Raw genomic sequence first — 26,091 nt, forward strand, 5'->3', positions numbered from 1 at the left:
TAATACATAAATCATTCATTGATACATGAATTAATAAATTATGCAAAGATAACAGGTGTTACAGTAACAGTCGGGATAAAGTTCACTGGAAGAGAATGTATACAAACACAACACAGACTGTGTGTCCGTGTGTTCGTATATGTGGCAGAGCTTAACTTCTTTTCCAAGTTTCAGTCAGATGCCGTGTTGCCTCCACTGACTGTATTGTCATATTAACAGCACATGGAGCCAGCATCATGTATGCATCTTCACTGTAAATAAATATCCTGTAAATAAAGAGAAACAAATAACGTATAAAATGTATGTATAATTAGATATCAACATTAATGCTACTAAAATGGCTTCTAGGCCTCCAAAGCTCCAAAATCTCATCTCGTTATATCACAAGTCGCCACTAGATGGTGCCATTTAGCCGGTAAAAAAGCTGTCCGGTCTTGTGGCGCTTCATATGTAAAAGGCTCTGTTGCACACCTGCACAGGTGTTCAGCTATTCTGGCTGATAAGAATTCTTTTCAGGTTGAAATTGGGTGGAGCTATGCAAAGACTTTTCTCTGGTCACTAAAAACAATTTACATGTTTGCAGTTCAAGGTGTCCTGCAGTTTTACCTTCTCTTTTAGGTGTAGCTAGGCCATCCACACCTATTCATGGTCTCACAGGTCGTTCCCAGTAAATCTCATCTACACAATACTCTGATGCATGCAGAAACAGTGGCGTATGTGTGACGACAAAGGTTTAGAGAGTACTCCGTTACTCCATACTGACCTTCAAAGCTCAGTGTCTTCAATGGCCTCTGGTTCATCTAGGGTTTCCAAACGTCTCTTGCAGGCATCCAGAAGTTTCTTCCTGGGGCCCAAAGGGATGTGAATGCTGGTGAGGTCCTGATCTGAACAAAGCAGCAGAGCCTGCAGGTCGATCTTCTCCCTCCTGAAGATCTGCATGAACTCACTGAGGCTTTGAGAGGCCAGGAAGGTCTCCAGAGGACTGTTCTCTGGCTCCAAGTCCTGATCCAACCCAACGTCAGTCTCCTCCCAGGGCAACTCCTGAAGGTTTCTTTCTTGCAGGCTCAAGGCGCTGCCGATACTGTCTTCATCAAAGCTGGGTGAGCGTTGAGGCAGACGTCCTCGTAGACGAACATTAGGTGCCCGGCCCAAAGGTTCACTCCCTGCTACGCTCCCTTCATCTCGGGCCCCGATACCAAACATGCCTCCACTCATGTAGTTCCTCCTGAACACCATGGTGCCGAGCCCGGGTCGGGTGAACAGGGAGTCACGTCCGGAGTCTGCACTGATCTCCGAATATGCAGCTTCATGGAGGCCCGGGTCGCTCATGGCACGGGAGACGGTGTCGGCATCGTCATCGTTGTCGCGGGGAAACATGTCACGGATGTTGAGGCGTGACCGCTCCTTAGGGTTGGCGTATGTGCCCTGTTTGAGGAACATGACGTCATTGCCAAGCTGCAGGCCAGACAACGAGCGCACACTTTTTCTCCCGTCCTCGTAGATCTTGAACGTTCCATCAACCTGCTTCTTCTTCTCCATCTTCTTCTGTATCTTGGCCTTGCCCTTGGCTGTGGAATGCAGGGTGGCCTGAGAGGAAAGTATAGACGTTAATCACCTTAAATTTTAACTTTAAACAACTCAAATACCTTTTCAAGCTGGTCTCTGTTCCACAAGCCATCGGCAGGCAACGTCTTCTCTCATAGAAGATTTCTTTCGTTTGTCTTCATAAAAAGATTCATATTCATATTCTAGATAAATAGCATCTACGACCGTACCAGACAGTAAAATGTGAGCACCTCATTATTTTCACAAAGATATTGATTTCATTAGCATTCAACAACTACAGCTATGACAAGGTTCTGACGCTCGGTGCTCGGATAGGGAAGAGTCCTGATACTTGGATGTGGACAGAAATTGAATAAAAGGATCTATGGTGTTTCTACTTTACAGGAAAATAATTATCTTTTTCATCACATCTCAGTTTTTCAGAAAGAGTGTTGAAAGAAACATGTGCTAATAGAACAGTAGCTAACCAGGAAGTGGGGCAGGATCTATTTATTCCACTTTAAGACAAAGTCAAAGAGCAACCACCTGCGAGTATGGCATGTTGGAGGTGACAGTGTTGAACTTGCTCCTCAGTGTGCTGCCGCTGGTGTAGCTAGAAAAGCTAATAGCATCCAAGTTGTCTAAAGCCGCTGACTCCTTCATGAACCTCCTCTCCATACGTTCACGGTGCTTCCTCTGGAGCTTTGCGCAGTCTTTGATCCGACGCTCTGCGGCGCGGAAGGCCCGGTCCTTGAGTTTGCCGACCAGCTTCGGGTTGAGGGTGATCTGCTTGGCAGCGATGGAGTCCAGGTAGCGAACGCAGTCCATGTGTCCCTTGGTGGCGGCCATGTCCAGCGGTGTGTGGTAGTCATTGTCCAGACACCACACGTTGGCACCGAAAGCCACCAGGAAGGACAGGCAGTTGTGGTGGCCGTTGGCAGCTGCCAGGTGGAGCGGCGTGTTCCCCCAGATGTCGCACTTGTCCGGGTCACCTCTGGAAGACGGGGGGGGAGACAAGAAGCCATGTTGGATCTCAACATTTCTGTGATTTCTGTTACTAATCTCAAAGAACAATTTAGCATGTTTCAGCTTATTTATTAAAAATTATGTAAGCATTACTAATAGTCATTTTCCAAAGTCTTTTAGGCAGCCATTGGTTCCCATTTATTTCAGGTTGCTATGGTAATCAACGTGCAGACTTCTAATAGACTAATTCATATTCTTACCTCAAATTTAGTATAGGTTTAGTATAAATGTATTCCTTTCAGAGATGTGGCATGGTGCAGACTTAACCCAGGTTCACTGAGAAACTTTGCTGATCCCCTTACACTGCAGACTAAACGTAGGAAGTAAGATGAGTCACATGACCTGCAACTATGTCAGTTTATCTCCTGTACAGTGAAAAAGACTCTTAGGTGAATTATAGCATGTTATTACTTGAGTTGGGTAATGTAATGCTGACATCTAATTATTTTTTATGCATCGTAGCAAAACTCAGCTACAGTATTTTCACTTAATGCTCTTTGGTTGTGATAATAAGAAGACATCACTGGACATTTTTCACCTTTTACAGTCTAAATTTGTTGTTTGTTCTCATGATTAAACAGTACATTGTGAGTGAGCTTGCAGTCTTTTTCCACCCTTGTCAAATGGCAGTAATATTAGCAGAGGGCTAGCACATCATGGCAATATGATATCAGTGATATCAGTGGAATACTACCCATAATGCTGTGCAAGCAATAGCAGGTCAAACACCAACAACACACACTGGACTTTGGCTTCTGGTTACAAATGGATTACAGTTCACTGACACACATGTAGCATGTTGACTCTGTATCAGTGCACAGTACAGTTTGCATATAAAGGTGAACTATGTTTGTATTGAACTGAATTCACTTCTAAGCCCCTCCTCTTCCTGTTTTCTCTCCATCCACATGGATCCGTGGATGATGAGCCCTGATCAATAATTGAAACGCTGCAGGTTAAACATGACAGAGGTGGCTTTGCATTATTCATCCCACACACCAAGAGTCTTTTTTTTGCAGACACCCAGAGACACTGTTACCACACACCGCAGGGTCACTACCTTTATCAGGATGAACCCTGATTTCAGTTCCTGTCTGGCATCAGTGGTTTATTTTTATGTTCAGAGCGTCGTATTTTGCCCTCATATCTTTCCATGCCAGCTGAAAGGGCAATCAGGCAGATCACATTCCAAAGAAATGTACCAGTGTAGAAGCACGACGGAGGAATCACACCGAACTGTCTCGAATAGTAACTTGACCGTCTGCAGCTCTGCCAGGAGCTCTGACTCAGAGATGATACAGCAGACACACACCTGTTTACGAGCAACGTGTACGGCTGGGTTTGCCCCCCGACCTCTAACAAAAATGAGCTTGTTGAGCCGCCCCCCCCCCATCCAGAACAGAACACGCAGCAGACTGCACATTAAGCTTCATTATTTGCCAGTAAATACCATCCAGACTGAAATACTTCATCAATTATCTGCATGAGTTGCCATGAAAGTTTGTACAGAGATTTTCGATGGCCAGAGGATGAGGTGTACTGACTCTGGTGATCCCCTGACTCTCCCTCTAGCGCCATCATCAGGTCAAATGTTTAATTTGTCCAGTATGTTGGTTTATGACTAAATGTCTAATGAGCTAATTAGCAAATGTTATAATGCTAACATGCTAAAGTAAGACGGCGAACATGGTAAACATTAAACTGCTAAACATCAGCATGTTGTGTCATTGTCATTGGTAGCATGTTAGCATGCCAATGTTAGCATTTAGAACCACTGTGCAGCCCCACAGAGCTGCTAGCATGGCCGCAGACTCCTGGTATTGTTGCGGTAATTTGATTAAACACAACTTTATTAAGAATCATGTACCACGTGAGCACAATATTAACAGAAATAATTAAGACCTTAAAGCCCTGAAAAGTCAGCAGCTTCCTGAGTGATGCATCCTGCACGAACACACACCGTTTTCTGCCAAAGTTCCCTCAGTTTCTTTTTTTTTTCTTTGTGCTCTTCTGACTGGTTTGAAGTGGGCAGGCCGGGGGGGCCAGTTAAAAAAGTTTATGTCACATCAGGAATTAGAACATTTGAAGACAGTTGAAGGCTTGTTTGCTTACTGTCAATCAGATCTGATGCCTGCACACTACACAGTCCTGATGAAGCAGATTAGCTGAAGGTTGACTGTTAAACTTTGTTGCTTATTTATATTTGCTTATATCTAATATTTTATGTTATACAGAAATAGTTCACATGTTTCTGCAGCGTCATGGTTGACGCTGTCCTTTCCTTTCCTTTGTCAGCAAGAGAAGATGTCCTGACGTCTCTGATCAGACGGGTTAGAAGACGTGTTTCTTGACGCAGGCTGGAGATGTTGCGTAGTGTAGACTGGATAACTATGAGGAGACGCACACACCTCCATCGGTGACCTTGTTTCTTGGGTATAACTGAAGATGGACAGAGAGTTGTGTGTGTGTGGGGGGGGGGGGGTCTGTTTGCTGGAACCCGTATTGTAAATAAATACATTCATTTTAAGACAACAGAGATTAATGAGACATAGAGACTGCCCCTCTACAAGACAGGGCATTAAAAGTAGGCAACAATGAAGGACCTGTTTAAGTCATATTGTGCCTTAGTGGCACAAATTCGGGGCCCCTGGGGGTCTGGGGGTCTGGGGCTCTGGGACAGTTGCTTACTTTTCCAGGTTGGTAATCCAGCCTTGCAAGTGCCTAAAGTTGTTACGTTTGCTAATTGAATCACAGTCTTTTCCAATTTTTACACAAAGTTTCTTACATGACTACAACTTCAGCTGCTTGAGAAGTTACTTAAATAGATACATGATTTTGTAGGAAAATATTTGCAGCACTAATAATTAAAAATAAAGAAAAAACGCATATAAAGTGAGAGAAAGGACAGTGTTTTCTGTGAAATGCATCTAGAAGCTTCTCTTCTCTCGTCATTTACCTTTTGCTGTGAACTCTGACCTGCAGCTCAGCTTTAGTCGTCTTTCTTTGCTTTATATCCGCTCTGCACTGCATCCTCCAGGGACCGTTGTTGGAGGAAGATGTCCTATCCATCACCGTGACCTTTCCTGTGTCTGCAGTCACTCCCCAGCATCAAACTCAACTGCCCTCCACTTCACCGCTCGCCTTATAAACCTGCCACTGGCCGCGTGACATACGGCGGTCTGCTGCAGTAAATATTACACTGCTGCTTTGTCTGTCGCCTGAACCTTCAACAAAAGACTTATCTCCCCACAATATAGACTTACTCCTGAAGCCTTTTATAATGACCTCAGTTTTCTCTTACAAATACGCAGCAAAACCTCTCTGAATGTGTGTGCACAGATCATATCGTTCATCCTCAGCTCCTGCATAGACCTCGTGCCCTTCAGGTAACTGATCGGTATGAAAATGGCTTCTAATCAGATCATACCTGTATCTGCTATGTAATGGATTATCCTGAGCCACTTGAGATTAAATGTGAAGTTCTTCAGATACATCAGCACACACTCGTTCTCCTCCTTATAAAGAGTTGGTGGTTGCACATTAGGGGGGGGGGGGGTCCTGCTGCAAGTGACCTTTCTCTGTAATTAGGCTGTTAAAATGTGGAGCCCTCCATCTCCAGCTGCACTGATTAGATTAGAGATGGGAACATATGAGGCGCAATGCTTCTATATTCAGGTCAGATCAGGGGGGTACAGTTCTAATATATATATATATATATATATATATATATATATATATATATATATATATATGCAGTATACACAACAATAATATTTAGATTTGTGAAGCTCTTTAGAGTTTCCATTGGTGATGAGAGATTCAATATTAACTAAAGTTTTATATTTTACCTTTTTTATCTCTTCACAGAATGGTCAGCTCTGACGTCATCATATCAGCGTGCCTTATGTTTCACTTTGTTTATAGTTTCATATTCAAAGTTTTTGCTGGAAATAAGAAGAATTCACTTGTTTCCAGTGAACTTTCACTTCAAGAAATAAACGAAATAATAGAATAAAACACGCTGAAGTCTCCCCCCGAGTCCCTGGACTCACCCTCTCCCCACGATGAGCCGGAGCGCCTCCAGGTTGCCGTGGTAAGCGGCCCATAAGGTCGGTGTCATCCCGTCCTCGTCCGGTGCGTTCAGCTCCTTCCGTGTGGCCTCCTTCAGCACGTCCAGGTAGCCGTCCCGGGCCGCCCGGTGGTACCGGTCGTTCATGGCGGCGCCCTGCAGGCTCACTCTGAGTTCGGTTCCATGGAGGATCTGGAGGGTCTGCCTCGTTATTTAGGCAACTTTCAGTCCGGGACGCGGCGTGTCCCGACGGGCGGACGGCCTGCAGAGGCACAGGGCAGGCTGACAGGCTGGTCGCTAGGAGACGAACACGAGGCGTGCTGGTTGTCAGGCAGGGGCGGGGTTATGAGCTAAGAGCCCCGCCCCCTTTTAAATACATAATCCAAACCTCGTAAAAACAATAGAACATAACAGAGCAGAGGTCTGTGAGGACAGTAGAGGACAGCAGAGGGCAGTAGAGGACAGCAGAGGTCTGTGAGGACAGTAGAGGACAGCAGAGGACAGTAGAGGACAGCAGAGGGCAGTAGAGGACAGCAGAGGTCTGTGAGGACAGCAGAGGACAGTAGAGGACAGCAGAGGACAGCAGAGGTCTGTGAGGACAGTAGAGGACAGTAGAGGACAGCAGAGGACAGTAGAGGACAGTAGAGGTCTGTGAGGACAGCAGAGGACTGTGAGGACAGCAGAGGACAGCAGAGGTCTGTGAGGACAGTAGAGGACAGTAGAGGACAGCAGAGGACAGCAGAGGTCTGTGAGGACAGCAGAGGACAGCAGAGGACAGAAGAGGTCTGTGAGGACAGCAGAGGACAGTAGAGGTCTGTGAGGACAGCAGAGGACAGCAGAGGACTGTGAGGACAGCAGAGGACAGCAGAGGACAGCAGAGGTCTGTGAGGACAGCAGAGGACAGCAGAGGACAGAAGAGGTCTGTGAGGACAGCAGAGGACAGTAGAGGTCTGTGAGGACAGCAGAGGACAGCAGAGGTCTGTGAGGACAGCAGAGGACAGTAGAGGACAGCAGAGGACAGTAGAGGTCTGTGAGGACAGCAGAGGACAGTAGAGGACAGCAGAGGTCTGTGAGGACAGCAGAGGACAGCAGAGGACAGCAGAGGTCTGTGAGGACAGCAGAGGACAGTAGAGGACAGCAGAGGACAGTAGAGGTCTGTGAGGACAGCAGAGGTCTGTGAGGACAGCAGAGGACAGCAGAGGTCTGTGAGGACAGCAGAGGACAGTAGAGGACAGCAGAGGTCTGTGAGGACAGTAGAGGACAGCAGAGGTCTGTGAGGACAGCAGAGGACAGCAGAGGTCTGTGAGGACAGCAGAGGACAGTAGAGGTCTGTGAGGACAGCAGAGGACAGCAGAGGTCTGTGAGGACAGCAGAGGACAGCAGTGGTCTGTGAGGACAGCAGAGGACTGTGAGGACAGCAGAGGACAGTAGAGGTCTGTGAGGACAGCAGAGGACAGTAGAGGACAGCAGAGGACAGTAGAGGTCTGTGAGGACAGCAGAGGTCTGTGAGGACAGCAGAGGACAGTAGAGGACAGCAGAGGTCTGTGAGGACAGCAGAGGACAGTAGAGGACAGCAGAGGTCTGTGAGGACAGTAGAGGACAGCAGAGGTCTGTGAGGACAGCAGAGGACAGTAGAGGACAGCAGAGGTCTGTGAGGACAGTAGAGGACAGCAGAGGTCTGTGAGGACAGCAGAGGACAGCAGAGGTCTGTGAGGACAGCAGAGGACAGTAGAGGTCTGTGAGGACAGCAGAGGTCTGTGAGGACAGCAGAGGACAGTAGAGGACAGCAGAGGTCTGTGAGGACAGCAGAGGACAGTAGAGGACAGCAGAGGACCACTGGAGAGAAGAAAATAAAGTACAACAGGAAAGAATACACCAGAACTGAATAAGCTGCACAGAATAGAATAGAGTCCAAAACCAACATGAAACCATATAGAAATAAGTGAAAACCAATGGATGCGTGCAACAGAATAAAACCCAGCTGCGTGGTTTGCACCAGGAGATGTTATTTGTTGTAAATGGGCGAAAACTTAACTTCCACACACTTCACAGCTCAACTTAAAGGGGGTGTTTGCAAGTTTTAACATTGCACTGCATCAGTGACACAGATAATGTAACTTTGACCACTGGTGTGGATCATACAGAGTTATGGAAATGAGTGAAAATCAATGGCTGCCTGAAACAATAGATACCTTAACGTGTTTGAGGCACAGCTGTGATGTAAAGTCCACTATATTTGTTTTGAACAGGCTGAAACATGTAAAACCACCCGATCCTTTAATTTAGAGACTGAAACTAAACACTATCAGTAACAGCAGGTTATCAGTCCTGATTGAACTATTAGCTGCTACTTGACGCGCCACAGCGATAAGAGTGAGGTTACATTTATAAGTCAGTTCCTGGTGGAGACTGTACGCAAACAGTGACTGGACATGGCCCCGGACCCAGCTGATAAACCCTTTCAAAGTAAAACTGCTGCCTTTAACTGGGCTGCAGGTTTCTGCTCAGGTGTTTTGTCGTGTTTCCTCTACACTTGACGGATGCAGTACTTGTACTCTGTGTACTTTTATCTTTGTAACTTTAAGATGTGTCTGAGTGGCTGTACAGCGACTCCCACCCTGCGATCCATTATCAACCATTATTATCCAACGACAGTTGAGCACCTGATGACCGTACATGTTGTGTGCTTCGTGTCTTCTTCCATTTTGACTCTGATGAAGAAACACCAGTGTTGAAACTGACGTTTGTTTGCTGCAAATCCGTCAGTGATCCAGGCCGAGTTTTTCCTTTGGCATCCTGTTCAGTTCATTTGGGGCCAAGAAGCGAACTTTGTTCAAGTGACTCAAACAAAAGCTCAACGTGAAAAGTAAACAGATACCTGTTTCCTGTTAAAGGTGTGTCGTTAATAATGCGCTGGATTGTGACCACACCTACAGCAGCGCGGGAGGGCGGGTCAACAGGGTCACGAGCTCCTTTCAGACGCGTGCCTTCACATGTCGAACTGCGGGATTTTAACTGAAGTGCGAGTGATGAGGAAAAACCCTGGAAACTGAATGGAGAAGAGAAAAAGAAGGAGGAGGAAAAGGAGCTGAAGAGTGTTTTTGAAAGACGGACTAAGACAGGTGAATATGAATTCAGATCCTGGAGTCACAGAGCTGGATTCCTCCTGGAGTCCCCCCAGCGATGAACCAGTTAAGAGCTCAGACCAAGAGCTGGATCCGGTGCTGGTTTGGGTTCCCAGTGGGAGGCGTCTGATCTCCGGTCTGCTGGGTCTGAATGTGGTGCTGCTGGGAGCGGCGCTGGTGGCCGGACAGGCTTTCAACCCCAAGGACCTGAAGCACCAGGAGCCCCAGGTGTTCATGCTGCTGCTGATGGGGGTCAGTCTGGTTTGGATGATGTGGTACCTGCTGTGGGCCAGGAAACAGCCCGGCATCTGCCCACATAAAGACCACCACGCCGGGGGGATCACTGTCACCTGTGAGCTCCTGTGAATTAACATTAACAGATGTAAGATGATATTTGTGTTGGATGGTGTAATGAAGTTTCTCTCGTCTCTCTGGTCCAGTGGTCCTCATCCTCTTCGCTGCGTTCAGTCTGCTGCTGTTCATCTGCAGGGTTGGTTATTTGATCAGTTTGAGGGAGTGTAAGCCTGCGGCTAAAGTGCTCTCTCCATTCATCGAGGCTCCTTTCCTCCTGCTGCAGGTAAAGATATTCACATCCTGCTAGAGAGAAACGTCCGGCTGCCGCTTCTCTCTCCAAAAGATGCTGAAACAAAAGAAATAAAACAGAAAGAAGTAGATAGACATAGACATAAGATATCTCAGTGCAGCAGGGAAAATCCGAAGTGTGTAATATCTTGTTTAAAGTGAGTTTAAATGACTTTATATAACTTTTAACAGCAGCCACTTCGACCATAAACTGCAATGACTGGCTAATGCTAAATGCTAAAACAGCTGCACAAATAGAGAAAGATCATAAGCATATGACGAGCATCTTTTGAATCACTTCAAAAGAATTAGAGCTAAATTTGTGCAGGAAAAAGTTTTTTAGGTGGTAAATTAATTCCAAACCTGATCGTTAGCAAACAATCAACCACTTAAAAATCTTTAAAATTCCTTAATAACCCCATAATCTACAATCAGCCCTCAAACTAAACCCAGGATCTGTGTAACAATATAATCTTAACTCACCTCCGCCAGTTTTCAGCTGCATCTTATGGCCTTCACCAGTAGTTTAGGTGTCATCTTGTGATCTAATGATCTTAAATCTAACAAATTGTTAAATTTAATGCCTCAAATTTCTATAAAAATGTGCAAAACTAAGGTTCAGACCGCTTAAATGAACCTTAAATTATCAGACCTCTTAGTTATTAATGTGAGAGCCGGGAGACGAGTCGTATTAAAAGTTAAGCGCAGCACTATGAGACTGCATTAATTAAAAAGACATCAGTCTTTACTTTCTTGCTGTTTCGTCCTCAAGGCTCGTTCAGGAGTTTCCTTATTGTTTGTCTCTTGCAGACATATTTACTGTGGGCTCACTCCAAAGACTGCGTTCACAAACACAAGATAATCACCAGGTGCGTCTCACATTTTCTACATATTCATTACTTCATAGTAAAGAATCACAAAGTGTGTGTTGTGTCTTCTCCTTCATATTTGAATGGGTCTACATCTGGTGCAGGTCTGGTCTGATGCTGATCCTCTCAGCAGACCTGCTGCTGTGGCTGAACGCAGTGACCGAGGACACCGTCCACGAGGAGATCGAGTTAGAGAGAGAGGACAGACTCCACTTCAGCAACACAAACTCCTCTGAGGCAGACGACTCGGATTCAGCAGGTACTTCATGTAAAGTGTGTATAATCATACGCCCCCGCCTTGTACTTATACATCAGTAAAAAGTATTTTCCTCCGTGTCTGCTTCCAGGAATTTCCAACCTGACCTTGTGTCAGTGCAGTGGGAGCGCAGCCTGCCTCGCCTTCAGGAAAGGCTTCGAAATCCTGTACCCCTTCAACATGGAGTACTACCTGATGGCAGGCTGCATGATCTACGTGATGTGGAAGAACGTGGGTCGCAGGATGAGTCCAGGCCACCACCACCACGTCACTCAGAAGCTGACCCTGAGTATTGTCTACCAAGGTGGAGTCATCTTCGGCCTGGTGTTTGGCGCCCTGGTCCTCGTAGCAGGAGTGACCGTCTTCATCCTCTATCAGGTTTGGGTGAGCCAGCAGCAGCTTCGCCTCGCCGCCTTCCTCATATTTTACGGCTACCATTTAGCCGTCATGCCCGTCATGTCTCTCTGCTCCCTGGCGGGGATGCTGGTCCACAGGCTGGAGAGGAGGGCGAGCGAAGGGGGGCACAACCCCACTCGCAGCCTGGATGTGATCCTCCTGGTGGCGGCCGCTCTGGGCCAACTCGCCCTGTCCTACTTCTCCCTGGTGGCGGCCCTGGCCGTGGGGACCGGCGGGGCTCTGGGGGACCTCGACCTGTCCTACTCCCTCCTCAGCCTGCTGGAGCTCATCCTCCAGAACATCTTCATCATCGAGGGCCTCCACAGGCACCCGAACCTCCTCGCCAAGAGGAAAGAGAAGCAGTGGAGCGGCATATTCAAGGTGAACACGCTGGACCTGCATTTCATGTGCATGTTTTGTAAACCTGCAGTCATTCAAAGCTTTTGTCTGAATGATCAACTGTCCCACAGCCCAAGAAGAAGGTTGCTGCGCCAACACAAGAGGAGAGGAAGACGGATATTTCTCTGCTGGAGGGGAACTCGTCAGCTGCTGTTCAAGAGCATGATGGGAAACAGGCCTGGACCAAAAGAGCGATAAAAGAAATCTGTGCTTTCCTCATCCTGTCTAATGTTATGGTAACATCATGATAGCACATTCAAAAAGAAGAACACGTCCCTTTATTGTTTCTGCCTTTATGAAATCCACCATGTCCCCTCTTCCTGCAGCTGTGGGTCATCCCTGCGTTTGGAGTCCACCCCCAGTTCGAGAACGGCCTGGGGAAACAGTTCTTCGGCTTCTCTGCGTGGTTTGTTCTGGTGAACTTGGGTCAGCCGCTCAGCGTTTTCTACAGGATGCACTCGGTGGGAGCTTTGATGGAGCTGCTCATCTCTGCATGACGCCGAAGTGATGATACACATTTATACATTACGTGGTTTAATATGTTCATGTTTATGTATAATTTGGTCTGAGGCTGCTTTGATGGTTTGGGCCCTTTAGTTCCAATTCAAAATAATATTAATGGTCCAGCATACAATCATATTTGAGAGTAGAGTTCCTCCAACTTTGTGGCAACAGTTTGTTAGATCTTTGAAAGGCTGCGCCCTCCTAGTGTTTTTGTTTGTGGTGCTAAACCAAAGTCATATAGCTCCAACATTGAAAGTAAAAGGAAGCACACACACACACAAACACAGGACAAAGTTGACTAATCTGGTGTTTTGTTTTTGTCTCTTTGCTGTTTCAACACGACGACGTCTCCGTGCACAAAGCAGCTCCATAAAGAAACAGTTATCTCAGTTGCAAAATGCTAAATTTCATTGATTTCAGGTCCAGCAGGGACGGCAGCAGCAGCCCTTCAACCAAAAGATGATGAAAAATTAAAGCTGAATTTGAAAAAATGACTCCATAAAGATTTTGTTTTTTTTAAGTTGGTAGCAAATAAAATATTTTTAAAAATGCCTTAACAATCTTGACTCAGGGTCTGTGTGACGCTAAACTCAAAACATACACTTACTAGTTTTCTATGGAGCTTTCAGCCACACCTCATGATCCTCATTAGTGAATGGAACTGGCTGTGGTGCCATCACGTGACCTACGGGTCCTTCAAGGGGTGTCATGATTAAAGGACTTAAATGATTCAAACCTTTAGTCAATACTGTAACGTCCATGTTGTTGAAATGTTCAAAAATCACATATCAGCGTGATGTTTAGGTGTCCACGTACTTTTGGCCACATGGTGTGTTTCAGGAAAGTGTTGACATGAAATAACTTCCTCTGAGCTCAAACCGATCTCATCAGTTTTTAATTCTGGCAGGATATTAAACATCATATTCACATGTCACAGGTCAGGGTTTCAGACCCTCATCAGACCACGTTTAGTTCCCTTTCAGCACAATGTGAAAGGCTCCAGTCAGCGTCCTCCTAAAACTCAAAAATACATCACAAAATGTCCCTTTGTCACTTAAACTCACTAATTATTGTCACTAATGATCTTTTTGGCGTCGTGAATAAATTAATATTCAATAAATGTCTCATGATTATGTCAGATTTAATGACCATTGCTTCCACTGCATCCGTGAACTGCAGTAACTAATGTTTTGACACATTTAGACATTCTTCCTTTTGTCGAAACCCTGAAAGTTGTCAGGAAGAAAGAAGTAGAACATCATCACTGCGAAGAAAGGATGCGAACTGTTCCACTGATCACAGTTCAGCTGTGAGGACGGTCAACCGGCAGGTCTTCGACGGCTGCTCTAAATCCTCTGGATCTCAAAGAGCCGTATGTCCGTGTCGTACCAGATTGGAGGATCCACGTTGCTACGGCAACAAGAGCCAGAGAGGAAACACGAGTCATTGTTAAAAACTTCCAGCCGTGACATCCGAAAGCTTAACACACGCGACTCGACCGGAGTCAGGCTGCTTTGTGGTCAGTTTCAGTTTTTATCTCATGACATGTAAAATAAATTACACACAGGCTCACATTCAGTTTGTTTACCGTAAGTAGATGACCCCCCACATGTAGGTGCGGAACCACATGGCCGTGCCGGCGTTGGCTTGGTACTTCCTGATGAGGATGGGATGGGGGACGGGCAGGAGGCCGACGAGCGTGCCGTGCTGAAGGAACTTGAGGATTTCTGACTCGTCCGTCAAACCCCTGAGGACGACAACAAGGACGACCTCATCTGAACGGTTCAAGCTGCACTAATCAATGTTTCTATATTACCAGTGGCTCAGATGGCCGTGTGAGGTGAAAGAGGTTGATCGTAGAGATTTATGACCGATTTTGCAGTTTCTCTGAGCTGAACGGAGCATTTTAGCCTCTTTCAGCTCCTTGTTTTGGCTTTACTGTTACTAAGAGTTGTTAGTTTGAGCAGCAAGAGCCACCATGACTGAAGAGGCAGAGTGCCACCTTCATCAACTCACAATGCAAGAAAGGAAACTGTGATGTTTGGAATACACAGCACCTCTTACCACATAACAAAGAAAGAAGAAAGTCATAGAATTCCTGTAATTTCTTACTTGTCGATGCAAATCTTCTCCACCTGAGGGACCAGCACTTGTAACAGCCGCATGATGGTCTGTAGAGGAAGCTTCACCTTCCATGACAACACCTGAGAAGGCACAGGTAGCATGATGAGCTGCTGATTCACCACAGAAGCCACCAGAGACCAGGAGAGGAAAAGACTGCTACTCACCCAGTCTGGATCAGCGCTCCAGGCTGCTGACGATGACACACTCGTCAACCGACTCCTCGCTGCTTCTGACTCTGTGCGATACACCTGACAACACAAAACAAGTCACTTTAACTGCACAAAGAAAACACAACCCCACCCCCCCTAAAAAACACCTGGTGTACCTCGTGGTCTCTCTCCGAGTTGGACTCTGTGTCGCTGGCTCCAGCTACGGCACCACTGTCAGCACTTTGTGGAGAGTCTAAATGTGGCACAGCAACCATGGTGCCATCCTCACTCACCTGGGACTTCTCTGTGATCTTATCAATTCCTGAAAGACGCAAAAGAGGATCAGAATCTTCACCCCCCCTGTAGGCTGTAGGTGTTTTTGTTTTACAGCCATCGACTTTTTGCTGAGACGTTTAGATGATGCTTTTACGGCTTACGTATAGTATTCAGTGTGTGGACAACATCTGTTTCTGCTACAGGGGGGTTGAGGATTTAGTACTCCAGAGATTTCTGATGGAGTACATATTCCTTGGATATTTACTAAAGTTTGCAGTAAATCTAACTTCATACCTGGCGTGGCCTCTAAGCTGGCTTTGAGTGTGCCAGGTTCAGCGGGTACAGCAGGTCTGGAGCCCTCCATGGACCCCGTCTCTATAGAGTTGGTCCTGGAGATCCCAGACTTTTTCTTCTTCTGCAGGGCCCTCTGGATAGACGCCGTGTCGGACGGCAGGTTGGCCAACTGGTGGAAAACGTTACGCTTCCGGATGATGGAGTACACCAGGTTGCAGTTACCTGTGAGGGAGATTCACTAGTTGGAAGAGACCGGTACCATAATGATGTCCAGCTCTGGGGTCTGGTCACATCTATGTTCTCACCATCAAACTGATACTGGATGATGTTGTTGAAGACCTCCAGCAGGAAGAAGACCAGGTGGTGGTTCTGGGGCAAGGAGAAGAGGAACCATGGTGTGGAGAAGGCCTCCAGGAGGTGGAGCAGCTTGTTGGCCGCCACCATGGACAGGCTCTTCAGGTAAGGTGAAACTGTGGAGGGTCAAAGCACAAAAAGCCAAAATGTCACAGCTGAAACGGAGGGGCTTTAAGACACCCTGCAGTTCTCCTGTTTGGCCAGCAGGGAGCAACATTTCATCTGTGATACTCACTGTTCACTATTATAGTGAGCAGGCAGTCAAACAGAGGCTGGAGGCGCTGGTGTCCGCTGGTGATGATTTTGTGGAAGATCTGAACACGAAAAAGAAAAGTGAATATTAAAGAAAACACAACGGAGGGAAAATACTGACAGGAAATATTAAAACATCAGAATACCACTCGTGCTTTCAGGCTTTTTAAGAAAGAATATGAAAGGGAAATTTGGAAGTCAGAAGATCGACAAAGCGATTGGGCTTCAACAACATCTCTTAGCAATCCTCGTGGATGTTTCACTCTGGATCAAAGCAGTTTAAATAAAAGTTAACTGCATCACACTGTAAATGTGTCACAAACCTGTGAAGAAACACTTTAAATAGTTAAAAGACCGAGACTGAGAGCTCTCTGTCGTTTCGCCGCCTCTCACCACAATAAGCAGGTCGGCGTGGGTTCCTGTGAAAACGGGAACGTCCATCGGGACGCGAAGAGCGAACGGCTTGTTGAGACGAACACCAAAGTTTCTCTCTCCGCTCAGCAGCAGGAGGATGAACACGCCGATGTGCATGAGGCCCACGAGAGCTGCACATGCACACAAACAAAAAACAGACTTTCAACAACGACCCGTGCAAGTTAACACTCATCTTACTGAGCATACACAAACACTCCTGTATTTAATCTTTCACACACACACAGATGAGAGGGATGACTCACACTGATCTGCTCGGGCTTCGTTCAGGTTGAAGAGGATGGGAACCAGCACGTCCAGCACGTCGCTGCTCTTCAGCACGAAGAACAGGAATTTCTAAAACACACAAACAAGCTTCAACTCTTCTGATCAATTTCATCACATAAAGAACTGCAGAAGGATTAGTTTGAGTTTTCAGATTCCAAACATGATGTGATGTTTGAATTCCCTGAAACAAAGCCGTGTTTATACTATATGACGCACTTTATTCACCGTCTGAGTGTCTGAATTCTGACTGTGAAATGTGTGCAGGAGTCCATGTCATGTACACCGCTTTCTGCTAACAATCCCACAATGCAATGCTCTGCATTTTATAAAGCCAGTGATTTCAGAGATTCATGCTAGCGGCTCCGTGAGGCCGTACGGTGGTTTGAGCTAAATGCTAACACCAGCAGAGCCGAAGTGAATGTGTTCTGTTCCAGAAGTAAGAAAACCTCGTTCAAAATCCCACTGATGTTTGTTTGGATGAGGTTAAAAGTCACGGCTCAATTAAAGAGACAAGACTGGACTCGCACTGACACCACATCGACAGAAAACGATCTCCGCACCTTGTTGAAGTCACAGAACTTCCAGAAGAGGATCAGCAGCTCCTGGTGGAACTGGATCTTCTTGGTGGAACGAGGCAGGTAAGTCTGGACCAGAGGATTGTTGAGCAGCCGTGCCAGACCTTTCAGGATGAAGCTTAAGTCCTGACGAACAGAGAGAATACACACTTTAACGTCCTACACTATCGTCCTATTCAATGCTGAAGGGTTGGCGGTACTTCACAGACCTCCTCTCTGTGTATCCTGGAGAGATAATTCACAAAGAGGTTTTCAGGTCCAGCTGACTGGAAAAAAGACGAGAGATGGTTTTAAATTATAAATCAATCAAAGTGTTTTTATTAGAATTAAAAAGAACAAACTCCTCCATTCATTGGTCTCCCTCTTACCTCCTGCTCCTCCACATCTAAGGGGGACGCCGAGGTGTCCAGGACCTGGAGGGCGGCGCTGGCGTCCGACCCAGCCTCGTGCTCCAGGGTGACGATAAGGATCTGGACCGCCTGCTCCACCAGCTGCTCCCGGTGGTCGGAGAACAGCAGGTGGTTGTACGGGATGCCGTACCCCACGGGGTCGTAGGCACAGACCACGTTGAGCAGGGAGGTGAACAGAGGCAGGGCGTGTCTGGGTGAAACAGTGCAAGGCAGGTGGAGGTCAGTCAGCTGTACGGAGCGGAAGATCTGCACTGGGGGGGGTCACGCGTGGTGGGCTATCAGAGCCTTCCATGTGTTCAGAGGAGCACCAGTGACGGGCTCTTCAGAGGGGCCTTCATGGTCCACCATGTAGGTTAATGCACAGCAGAGGGTGACGCACATTTCCACTGGGGGCTTTTCAGTAATCTAATCTAATTTATATTACTGTCTAGATGCTGAAACACTCGTCTGAGTCGCCTTCAGTTATTAACCTGAGCTCAGATTAAAGAGCAGCGTCGCGTCGAGTGCTTCGTGGACGTTGTTTGCCCCGAGTTCGTCTCTCAGGTTACACACAGGCTTCCTTATCTTATCGGTGAAGGGTTCTGGGGCTCTATGCAGCCTGCAGACGCTACTCAGGGCTGACTGCCAAACTCAATGTTTAAATTTACAGTTAATAATCGTCAGTCAAAGACAAGAGAATAACTTCTATACATCTGCTTTGTAGTAAAGATACAAATACAACGTTCTCTCAGGTATCTATAAACTACAGTAAAGACGTTTTTACTGTCAGTGCTTTAATAATACAGATGACCTACATCCCTGTGCACCTGTGTGTGTGTGTGTGTGTGTGTGTGTGTGTGTGTGTGTGTGTGTGTGTGTGTGTGTGTGTGTGTGTGTGTTACCTGTTTTCTGTGGAGCAGAAGAAGGAGACCCAGGGATTGAGGTTTTTCCTTTCAGAGGACGGAGGAAGGTACATGGCTTCAGAGAAACAGGTGAGGAGCAGCTTCAGCAGCTCAGTCCTGAACAAACAAGTAGACGGGGCAGAAAGAGTTTACAGACGGACCGAGACGGGATTATTTTAATTGTGTCCAAGATACAAAGTGACACTACACCACAAGGTATAAGAAAAAGTATGCAGTAACTTTTTTCAGGCTCATCCAATTACATTTAATGTGAAAAGAAATACATGAAAGTTTGCAAAAAAGTCAAAATATTGAACATCTGTTTAGGTGGTGCGCCTTCCTCTTCCTCCTACATGTACAAGATACCTTACTGACAGAAAAGCTTTCACTGATGCTGCAGTCTTACCTGTTGCGGTCATGGATGTAGTTTAGAGGAGGGGACTGAGCGAAGCCCACCCCGGCCTCCCAGATGTACTCACAGCTGTCTATGGATCGAATGTCCTCGGCTGTGTCCTGCAGCAGAGACGAGGACTATAAAAAGATGTAGAGGACAAACGTTTGTGGTTCATGCTGTCCTCAGTCAACCACCAGGACAAACGTCTCTGGTTCAAGCATCTTAATCATAAATTGAATATTTTTGGACATTTGAAGGCGTCACGTTGGGCTGTGGGGCATTGTTTACTGTTTTCTAACATTTTAAAGACTAAACAATTAATCAAAACCATAATAATCAATGATGAAACAGTCAATAGTCGAAACAACAACAAAATGTGAAGTTAGCCTTTCTGGAGGGGAGAGGCCACTGAACGTTCTGTTTGCAGTCAAAACGGTAGAAAGCAGCTGATGCATTTTATTGAAGGTAAATCAGCCGGACGACTAAAAAAAAAAAATAGAAAACAAAAGTAAATTATGAGCCTGCAGACACATTAATATCTGCCTGCTGCCACCCTCCCAGCTGAAGGTCTCCACAGAGCAGAGGGGGTGTTCACACCCACTGATTCGACAAGAGGACTAAGCCGATAATATCTGTATGTGACACTTCAACACAGACAACTACAGCGTTAGGAATAGATCTGACGAGGTGCCACCATCGTTCGTCAGAGGTTCACTGACAGCAAAGGGCACCGTGCCACACTGGAGCTCACTGGTGTTCAAACTGGTGAGTCTCTATTTGTAACTCTTTGTCACAAGTTGTAAACCGCGGGTCCAGGAACTGAAACTTCTTATGTCTACAAGCATCTGTCGTTTCAGCAGCTTCTCAATGAGCATATTAGCTCCTTTAGCTCATTTAAATGCCATTAAAGAACCTAAAAACCTATTTTCTCAACTGATTTCCTACTACATCCTACTACATCCTACACGGACACACAGACAGTCTTGATGAAGCAGATTAGCGGAGTTTAGGAGTGTCAAGCTCTTAATAAATAATACCTGCAGTACGGATGCTTTTCCCCACACTTTGACTTTGATTCTTGCTTATTTAGCCATAAATGTTTAATATTATAGAGAAAGATTAAACTTTCCTGCCAACATGTTGCTGTGTGTTTCAGGTCACAGCAGCAGGTGGGAACAAACGACAGCCGCTGGTCATTTTCCACCTCCTTTCACGCACGCTCCGCTGACTTTAACATTTCCTGTGGGCGGCCGTGAGGTGCGAGGAGTGGTCTGATCATGGTGGGGGGAGGGAGGGGGGGGTTGGGACCTGCAGGTCAGCCACTTTCTGTCACCTCTCATGCTCTCAGTCCCACAGCTGTTTGCTCAGCGCAGTTAAGACGTGTCCACCCTGTTCCTGTCAGCCCAGTTGACAAACATGGCCGCACCTCCCTCTCTCCGCCTTGTGTGGAGTAACTCATTAACTCCAGCTGCTGCCGGAGAAGGTTGTGTGAAGGAGATAACGGCGCTAACTGGAGCCGCCACGGGGCTGAACAACAGGGAGCCACAGGAGCAGCAGTGTTGACACTGCTGGAGCTAAAGGGCCAAAATAAAGCAAACTCTGCTTTTCTTCTTATGTGGAAAGGACTAGTTCAAAACTAGATGGGAAGCTTGATATCACTCTCATGTCTGTTTGTGGTTAGCCTAGCTTAGCATAAAGACTTAATGGCGGGTGGGAACAGCCAAGTTAAAGTTAAAGAGTACTTCTTGGACGAATCCTGCGGATGGTACTGAACACGTGGCCAGTGAGAGCAGAGATGTTTGGGTTTATTCACGCCAGGACGTTTTGTAGATTATAACCTTTTATTTGATGGTATTTGAAACCTGGAGACCTTTCTAGGTTTTTGTGCCTGTCACTGTTGTTCAGCAAGTAATAAGTCGGGCATCAACTTAATTAGTAAGCTTTCAAGGTGTTGGTAGCTGTACTTTTTCACTTTGGACAGAGCCAGGCTAGCTGTTTCCCCCTGCTTCCAGTCTTTATGCTAAGCTAGGCTAACCACATCCAGGATCCAGCTCAGATATGAGATGTTGGCAGGTGTCGGTCTCCAGCTGCACTGAGGCTGGATGTAGAGGCGTGGCGGACTCACCGGGCTGCTCCTCTTGTGGCTCTGAGCGGTGAAATCCGGACAGAAGAGCAGGTCAGCGATGGCCAGCAGCAGAGATTCAGCCAGCGGCCGCGCTTCGTCATCATCGCCATCTTCGTCCAAACACTGCAGGACAAAGAGACGAGTTAGGAGACATCACATTTGTGGTTTTGGCGCGATTCACACTGAATTATGAATATGATGATCTTTGAGATTTGTGGTGCATCATGGGAATCCAGAAAGTAACTCACTCACATTCAAGTTGCCATGGCAACTTCTAAAATTACTCCATAACAAGTAAAACAAGTAGAAGTAGTACAGTAAATTGCACTAAAGTATCCGCAGTAAAGGTTCTGCTGTCTGGTGAAAACGATCTCACCACAGGGTCCATTTAGTAGCTTGTCCTGGACCTTTTAATCACATCACATGATCTTCATCAGCAGTTTGCCCAGTCGTCTTTGAATCGTAGATGTTCAAACGTCCATTTTTACGACTTCTCGTCCACGTTGGCTAAAAAAACTCCATACTCTGATGAAGATCATGCGATATGATCGAAAGCTCCAGAGCAGCTACTAAATGGATGACGATGGTGATTTTTATGCTTTCAGATTAGTTGAAGAAAAAAGAAGAAAAAAATATTTTCATTCCAGAAATCTCCCAAAACTGAAATAGGCCTACTCGAGTGAGGTGGACGGAATAACGTGAACACTGCACTTCAAAGCAGCAGCAGATAAACAAACAAACAAATTCATTAGCAGTGTTTCTGTTGTTTTGTTTACCCGACAAAAACATCAGTTATTCAGTTTCAAGTCTAAACAGTTTCATTTCACTGCAGAACCACAAACTGAATTCATTCAACTACAAACAACCTGTTAGCGTCTTTAGCTCAGTCCCACACTTTAATTAAGGGACATTCAATCCCTCCCTAATTCAACCGCTGGCCAGGAGGAGGGGGGGGGTACAATATGGGCAGTGTTTGGACCGTGGGTAAACCAGAGAATCAGCTGCCGTCAGGAGGTGGGGGGGGGGGGGGGGGGGGGCAACAGTCTCATCTTACAGTCCAGATCCTGCTCTGAGAACCGGACAAAACCACCACTTCTAACTGGTGCAGATTATTACAACCGGGAGTCTCAAAGGGCCTCAAATCCTCTGATGCCTGCAGAGCTGAGAGGCTGCTGACAGACTCAAACACACGTCGACCTCTGACCAATAAATCCCACCACAGATACAGAAAGTATCTTGGTATTCTTTTTCAAGGATCAAGCTCACTCAAATTGCAAGTTTTGGTTTTATTTGCAACGGTCTGGAGATTAATCGAATTAGAGAGTTGTTACTGCGTGAAACCTGGAGCTCTAACAGAAGTGTCGAAAGCATCTTTCTTTCATGAAACATTTGCAGGTTTCTCCACTTCAGTCCTCATTAAAATATCTTTGAGGACGAATCCTGCCGACTTTGAAGATCCTCTGAGGCATGCTAATATTCTAAACTAAACATTATACCTGCTAAACATTAGCATTGTGAGCAGGTTGACTCGTCTTACTGTCAAACATCCCAGATTGTATAACTCTGGGAAGAACTGGGTGAACTGGTCCTTTAAAATGTGAAAAACAAAGGATTCTTTTTCTGTTTTTTTCTTTGCCAAAGGCCGTGTCAACACGTGAAGCTAATTAGCCACTGTTTTCACATTATAGCCGTAATAGCTCTGCCAGTTACCGCCAGTGAATAACTTCCCGTCAATAAAAGAGTTAAAACAGTCATTTAGATAATAAGACCTGGAGGAGAAAGAGATTAAAGAGGCAAAGCTTTCAGGTCTTTTCATACACACAACAAATAATATGGGAACACACACACACACACACACACACACACACACACACACACACACACACACACACACACACACACACACACACACACACACACACACACACACACACACAGCTTCCTCGATGCATTCCTTTCCTGTTACAGCAGCATCAGATTCTCTTTCACCATCGTTAATGAACAGAACGTCCACGACTGCGACCACTGAAGCAGTTTACAGCCTGAAGACTTCACAGACAGACGGGACGTGAGCTGTAAGACCTCTGCAGAGTTTCTGGAGGACGAGCCGGCCTCTTACCCCCGCTCTGCCGGCTCCGGGCACGGTGGACCAGAAGAAGCCTCTCCAGTCGGCGTCCTCGAAGATGTACGGCAGGATGCGGGTGAGCAGGCGGGTGCAGTTCAGGACTATCTGACGGTCTTTCTCTGAGGGGCAGCCGAAGTCTGCACCCTGGACCAGCCTCTCCACAGCCTGAGACAAAAGCACACGAAGAAGACTTTCAGATGCTTTAAAAGTCAGGTGTTTTAATTCCACATTTATTTTCAAGAAAGATTCTGTGTTCAACCTAATGCAGAAATGCAGTCCTGTACAACCTTGAGCAGGTCTCCAACCCAGCAAACATAACAAACACAATATATCACTTTGGAAATGATGGACCGGTGCAGCTGTAAGAAGCACGGAGTTTAGTTATTAGCTGAAACAGAGGATACAGTACATGATGCTGTATACTAGACGTCTACATGTTCATTAACAGACTGGCTGAAACCAGGAACTCTCCGATCAAACAATCAGTCGAGATGATTACGACTCTGACGTCTGACTGTGTTCCACACTCGATGCCACGGACACATTTTGCAGCACTGACTCAACCGGTATTTAAAGCTGCTTTATCTCAAATACAAATCTTTTTCTTGTTGCAAGAAATGTAGGATCTCATGTCTCTCTGTGTCTCTCTGTGTCTCCTGCTTTACTCAAATAACCTCTGACCTTTACAAACACGCATGTGTGTAACACGTGAAGTGTGGGAACAACAAACAGCAGCATTCCTTCGACTCTGACCCCGCCCCCCCCCAGCTGTAAATGCAGGATACCTTGTAGCAGAGGGTTGCCAGGTTTGACGGAGACTCCTCTCTGACAGCTCGGATCTCTGCCGCCGGCACCAGAGCGAAGACGTCCTGGACGGTGGTGGAGGAGTCCGTCCAGAACTGATCCCAGAAGACATCGTCTGTGGCTTCAACAGGCTGCAGGAGAGGACACACACACCAACACGTCACTGTGTGTGTGTGTGTGTGTGTGTGTGTGTGTGTGTGTGTGTGTGTGTGTGTGTGTGTGTGTGTGTGTGCAGAGTCTGGGATCATGACCTTGAATATAGTTTTCATAACTCAGCTGCTAAATAAACAGAATTTATAAAAATAGAATATTGTTTTACACATTGATGCATCAGTATTAACGATCTAATAATGCACTTAATAATAATATATCAGTCACAGGGGACATTTTACTGCAGAATGACTACTTTTACTTTTCATGCTTTAAGAACATTTTGCTGAAAATGATTCTGATTTACTTAAGTAGGATTTTAAAGGACTTTTACTTGTAATGGAGTATTTTCACATTGTTTTATTGCTACTTTTACTTTTTGTGAAGAAAGATGATTATTATTAAATCCTGGAACCATCAGCTGTGTCTTTTTGTAGGTCTTTGTCTTCATATCTGCTTGGAAACCTTCTTAAGGTTGCTCCAATAAACATGATTATTATCATGATCAATGGTTTGTTGACTATTTTCTTGATTAAATCAATACCTTGTTTGGTATTTAAAACATCAGAAAATTGTACATATTGTACACATTATAATAGAAACCCAAAGATATTCAGTTTACTGTATCAGACAAGAAAAGCTGCACGTTCTCATATCTGAAAAGCTGAAACCATCAAATATTTGTCATTTTTTGGCAGCAACTAAGATTCATTATCAATTAATCTGCCAATCATTTTCTCGATTAATTAATTAATTGTCTAATAATGGACTAATTGTTGCAGCTGTAACCTACAATACTGAAAGAGGCTGCAGGCTGACTCAACTGCATCTAGTTAGTTCCACCTTAAATGCACCTGTCGGGGAAACACAGCCTGCTGCCTGGAAGAAAACTGATCATGTTCAACATGTGGTCCCCTGTTACATGTTCAAGTTATTTAAGCATCGTTTCACTAAATACACAAGAAGTGTGGAAGACTCAGACCATCCCGAGGCCGGGGGGGGGGGGGGCGGGGGGGTCTGAAACAGCACAAATATCAAAGTAAACATCATATTTCAGATGATATATCGGAGTTTTGCCTTGAAATCCTCATTATAACGTGAATGCAGCGGGTTCCTTGTTTTTTCTCTCCACTCTGTGTCACCGGGGCTTCAGTTCAGGCTGCCATCTGCCACTCCAACTTCATCCCCGCAGTCTGAAGTGAAGCCCCGCACCGGCGCTCTCTGCGTGCCTCCCTCTCTTATTCTGAAGAACCCACCTGAGTTCTGGTCGTGAGCTGAATCACCGCCTTCCTGAAGTGAAGTTTCGTGTCTGCGTTTCCCATTTCGTGCCACAAACCACCTCCTGCCCGTGTGGGTCCGCGTTAACACCGAGTGGCCGGGGAGGAGGAGGATAATCTCCTTCATCACCGCTGACAGCCGCTCTGCGCTCCTGCTGCCTTCAGGAGCCGCTCGGAAACGCCATTCTCAGGCGAATGTATGTCAAACATGTCTGCTGCTGTTGTGTTTTTGAGATGATAACTAAAACTAACACTATAAAACAAAACACTGGAAAGCAAAATAAGAAAAAACAAAACGAACTCAAACAAATAAAACATATTGGAGATGGGAAAATAAAAGGTTGGATAAATATTAATAAAAAGGCTTTTTTTTTTTAAAGATAGTGATTTAAATTATGTTGATTCCACAAGAATGAGCTATACTAATGTTA

At 45.9% G+C, this 26,091-nt stretch overlaps 3 protein-coding genes across 3 annotated transcripts; 1 reads left to right on the forward strand and 2 right to left on the reverse strand.

Annotated features, from left to right (window-relative positions):
- ush1gb (Usher syndrome 1Gb (autosomal recessive)) lies at positions 1 to 6,787 on the reverse strand. The gene is made up of 4 exons (XM_070927250.1): positions 6,624 to 6,787; positions 2,092 to 2,539; positions 764 to 1,587; positions 1 to 266 (listed from the first exon to the last, which is right to left on the reverse strand). Exons 1-3 carry the CDS (start codon positions 6,785 to 6,787, stop codon positions 766 to 768), a joined length of 1,434 nt encoding a protein of 477 aa, XP_070783351.1. The 3' UTR covers positions 1 to 266; positions 764 to 765.
- A 2,938-nt stretch (positions 6,788 to 9,725) lies between these two features.
- LOC139303505 (proton channel OTOP3-like) lies at positions 9,726 to 13,293 on the forward strand. Its single transcript, XM_070927346.1, has 7 exons — positions 9,726 to 10,117; positions 10,206 to 10,342; positions 11,158 to 11,216; positions 11,321 to 11,475; positions 11,564 to 12,249; positions 12,339 to 12,503; positions 12,594 to 13,293. The coding sequence occupies exons 1-7, from the start codon at positions 9,769 to 9,771 to the stop codon at positions 12,762 to 12,764; spliced, it is 1,722 nt and encodes a 573-aa protein (XP_070783447.1). The 5' UTR covers positions 9,726 to 9,768; the 3' UTR covers positions 12,765 to 13,293.
- Positions 13,294 to 13,650: 357 nt separating this feature from the next.
- On the reverse strand, positions 13,651 to 25,730 carry hid1b (HID1 domain containing b). The gene is made up of 19 exons (XM_070926956.1): positions 25,640 to 25,730; positions 24,215 to 24,364; positions 23,417 to 23,594; positions 21,305 to 21,414; positions 19,192 to 19,298; positions 18,786 to 18,902; positions 17,878 to 18,094; positions 17,704 to 17,760; positions 17,480 to 17,620; positions 16,898 to 16,988; positions 16,614 to 16,765; positions 16,204 to 16,282; positions 15,920 to 16,084; positions 15,615 to 15,836; positions 15,221 to 15,366; positions 15,060 to 15,143; positions 14,884 to 14,975; positions 14,360 to 14,518; positions 13,651 to 14,181 (listed from the first exon to the last, which is right to left on the reverse strand). The coding sequence occupies exons 1-19, from the start codon at positions 25,703 to 25,705 to the stop codon at positions 14,118 to 14,120; spliced, it is 2,397 nt and encodes a 798-aa protein (XP_070783057.1). The 5' UTR covers positions 25,706 to 25,730; the 3' UTR covers positions 13,651 to 14,117.
- Between the last annotated feature and the right edge of the window lie 361 nt (positions 25,731 to 26,091).

Source organism: Enoplosus armatus, chromosome 20 (assembly GCF_043641665.1).
Source record: "Enoplosus armatus isolate fEnoArm2 chromosome 20, fEnoArm2.hap1, whole genome shotgun sequence".
In the NCBI taxonomy this organism is placed as follows: domain Eukaryota; kingdom Metazoa; phylum Chordata; class Actinopteri; order Centrarchiformes; family Enoplosidae; genus Enoplosus; species Enoplosus armatus.

What these genes read in the sequence shown, in the direction of transcription:
- ush1gb (XM_070927250.1), bottom strand. Translation starts at nt 6,787, where the DNA reads ATGAACGACCGGTACCACCGGGCGGCCCGGGACGGCTACCTGGACGTG. An exon ending in CGGCTCATCGTGGGGAGAGG is followed by an intron (nt 2,540 to 6,623) that starts GTGAGTCCAGGG and finishes CCCGTCTTCCAG; the next exon opens with AGGTGACCCGGACAAGTGCG. An exon ending in CCAACATGCCATACTCGCAG is followed by an intron (nt 1,588 to 2,091) that starts GTGGTTGCTCTT and finishes CTTTCCTCTCAG; the next exon opens with GCCACCCTGCATTCCACAGC.
- LOC139303505 (XM_070927346.1), top strand. Translation starts at nt 9,769, where the DNA reads ATGAATTCAGATCCTGGAGTCACAGAGCTGGATTCCTCCTGGAGTCCC. An exon ending in AAACACAAGATAATCACCAG is followed by an intron (nt 11,217 to 11,320) that starts GTGCGTCTCACA and finishes CATCTGGTGCAG; the next exon opens with GTCTGGTCTGATGCTGATCC. An exon ending in TCATCCTGTCTAATGTTATG is followed by an intron (nt 12,504 to 12,593) that starts GTAACATCATGA and finishes CTCTTCCTGCAG; the next exon opens with CTGTGGGTCATCCCTGCGTT.
- hid1b (XM_070926956.1), bottom strand. Translation starts at nt 25,705, where the DNA reads ATGGGAAACGCAGACACGAAACTTCACTTCAGGAAGGCGGTGATTCAG. An exon ending in GCTCACTATAATAGTGAACA is followed by an intron (nt 16,085 to 16,203) that starts GTGAGTATCACA and finishes GACCCTCCACAG; the next exon opens with TTTCACCTTACCTGAAGAGC. An exon ending in GGAGCGCTGATCCAGACTGG is followed by an intron (nt 14,976 to 15,059) that starts GTGAGTAGCAGT and finishes GTGCCTTCTCAG; the next exon opens with GTGTTGTCATGGAAGGTGAA.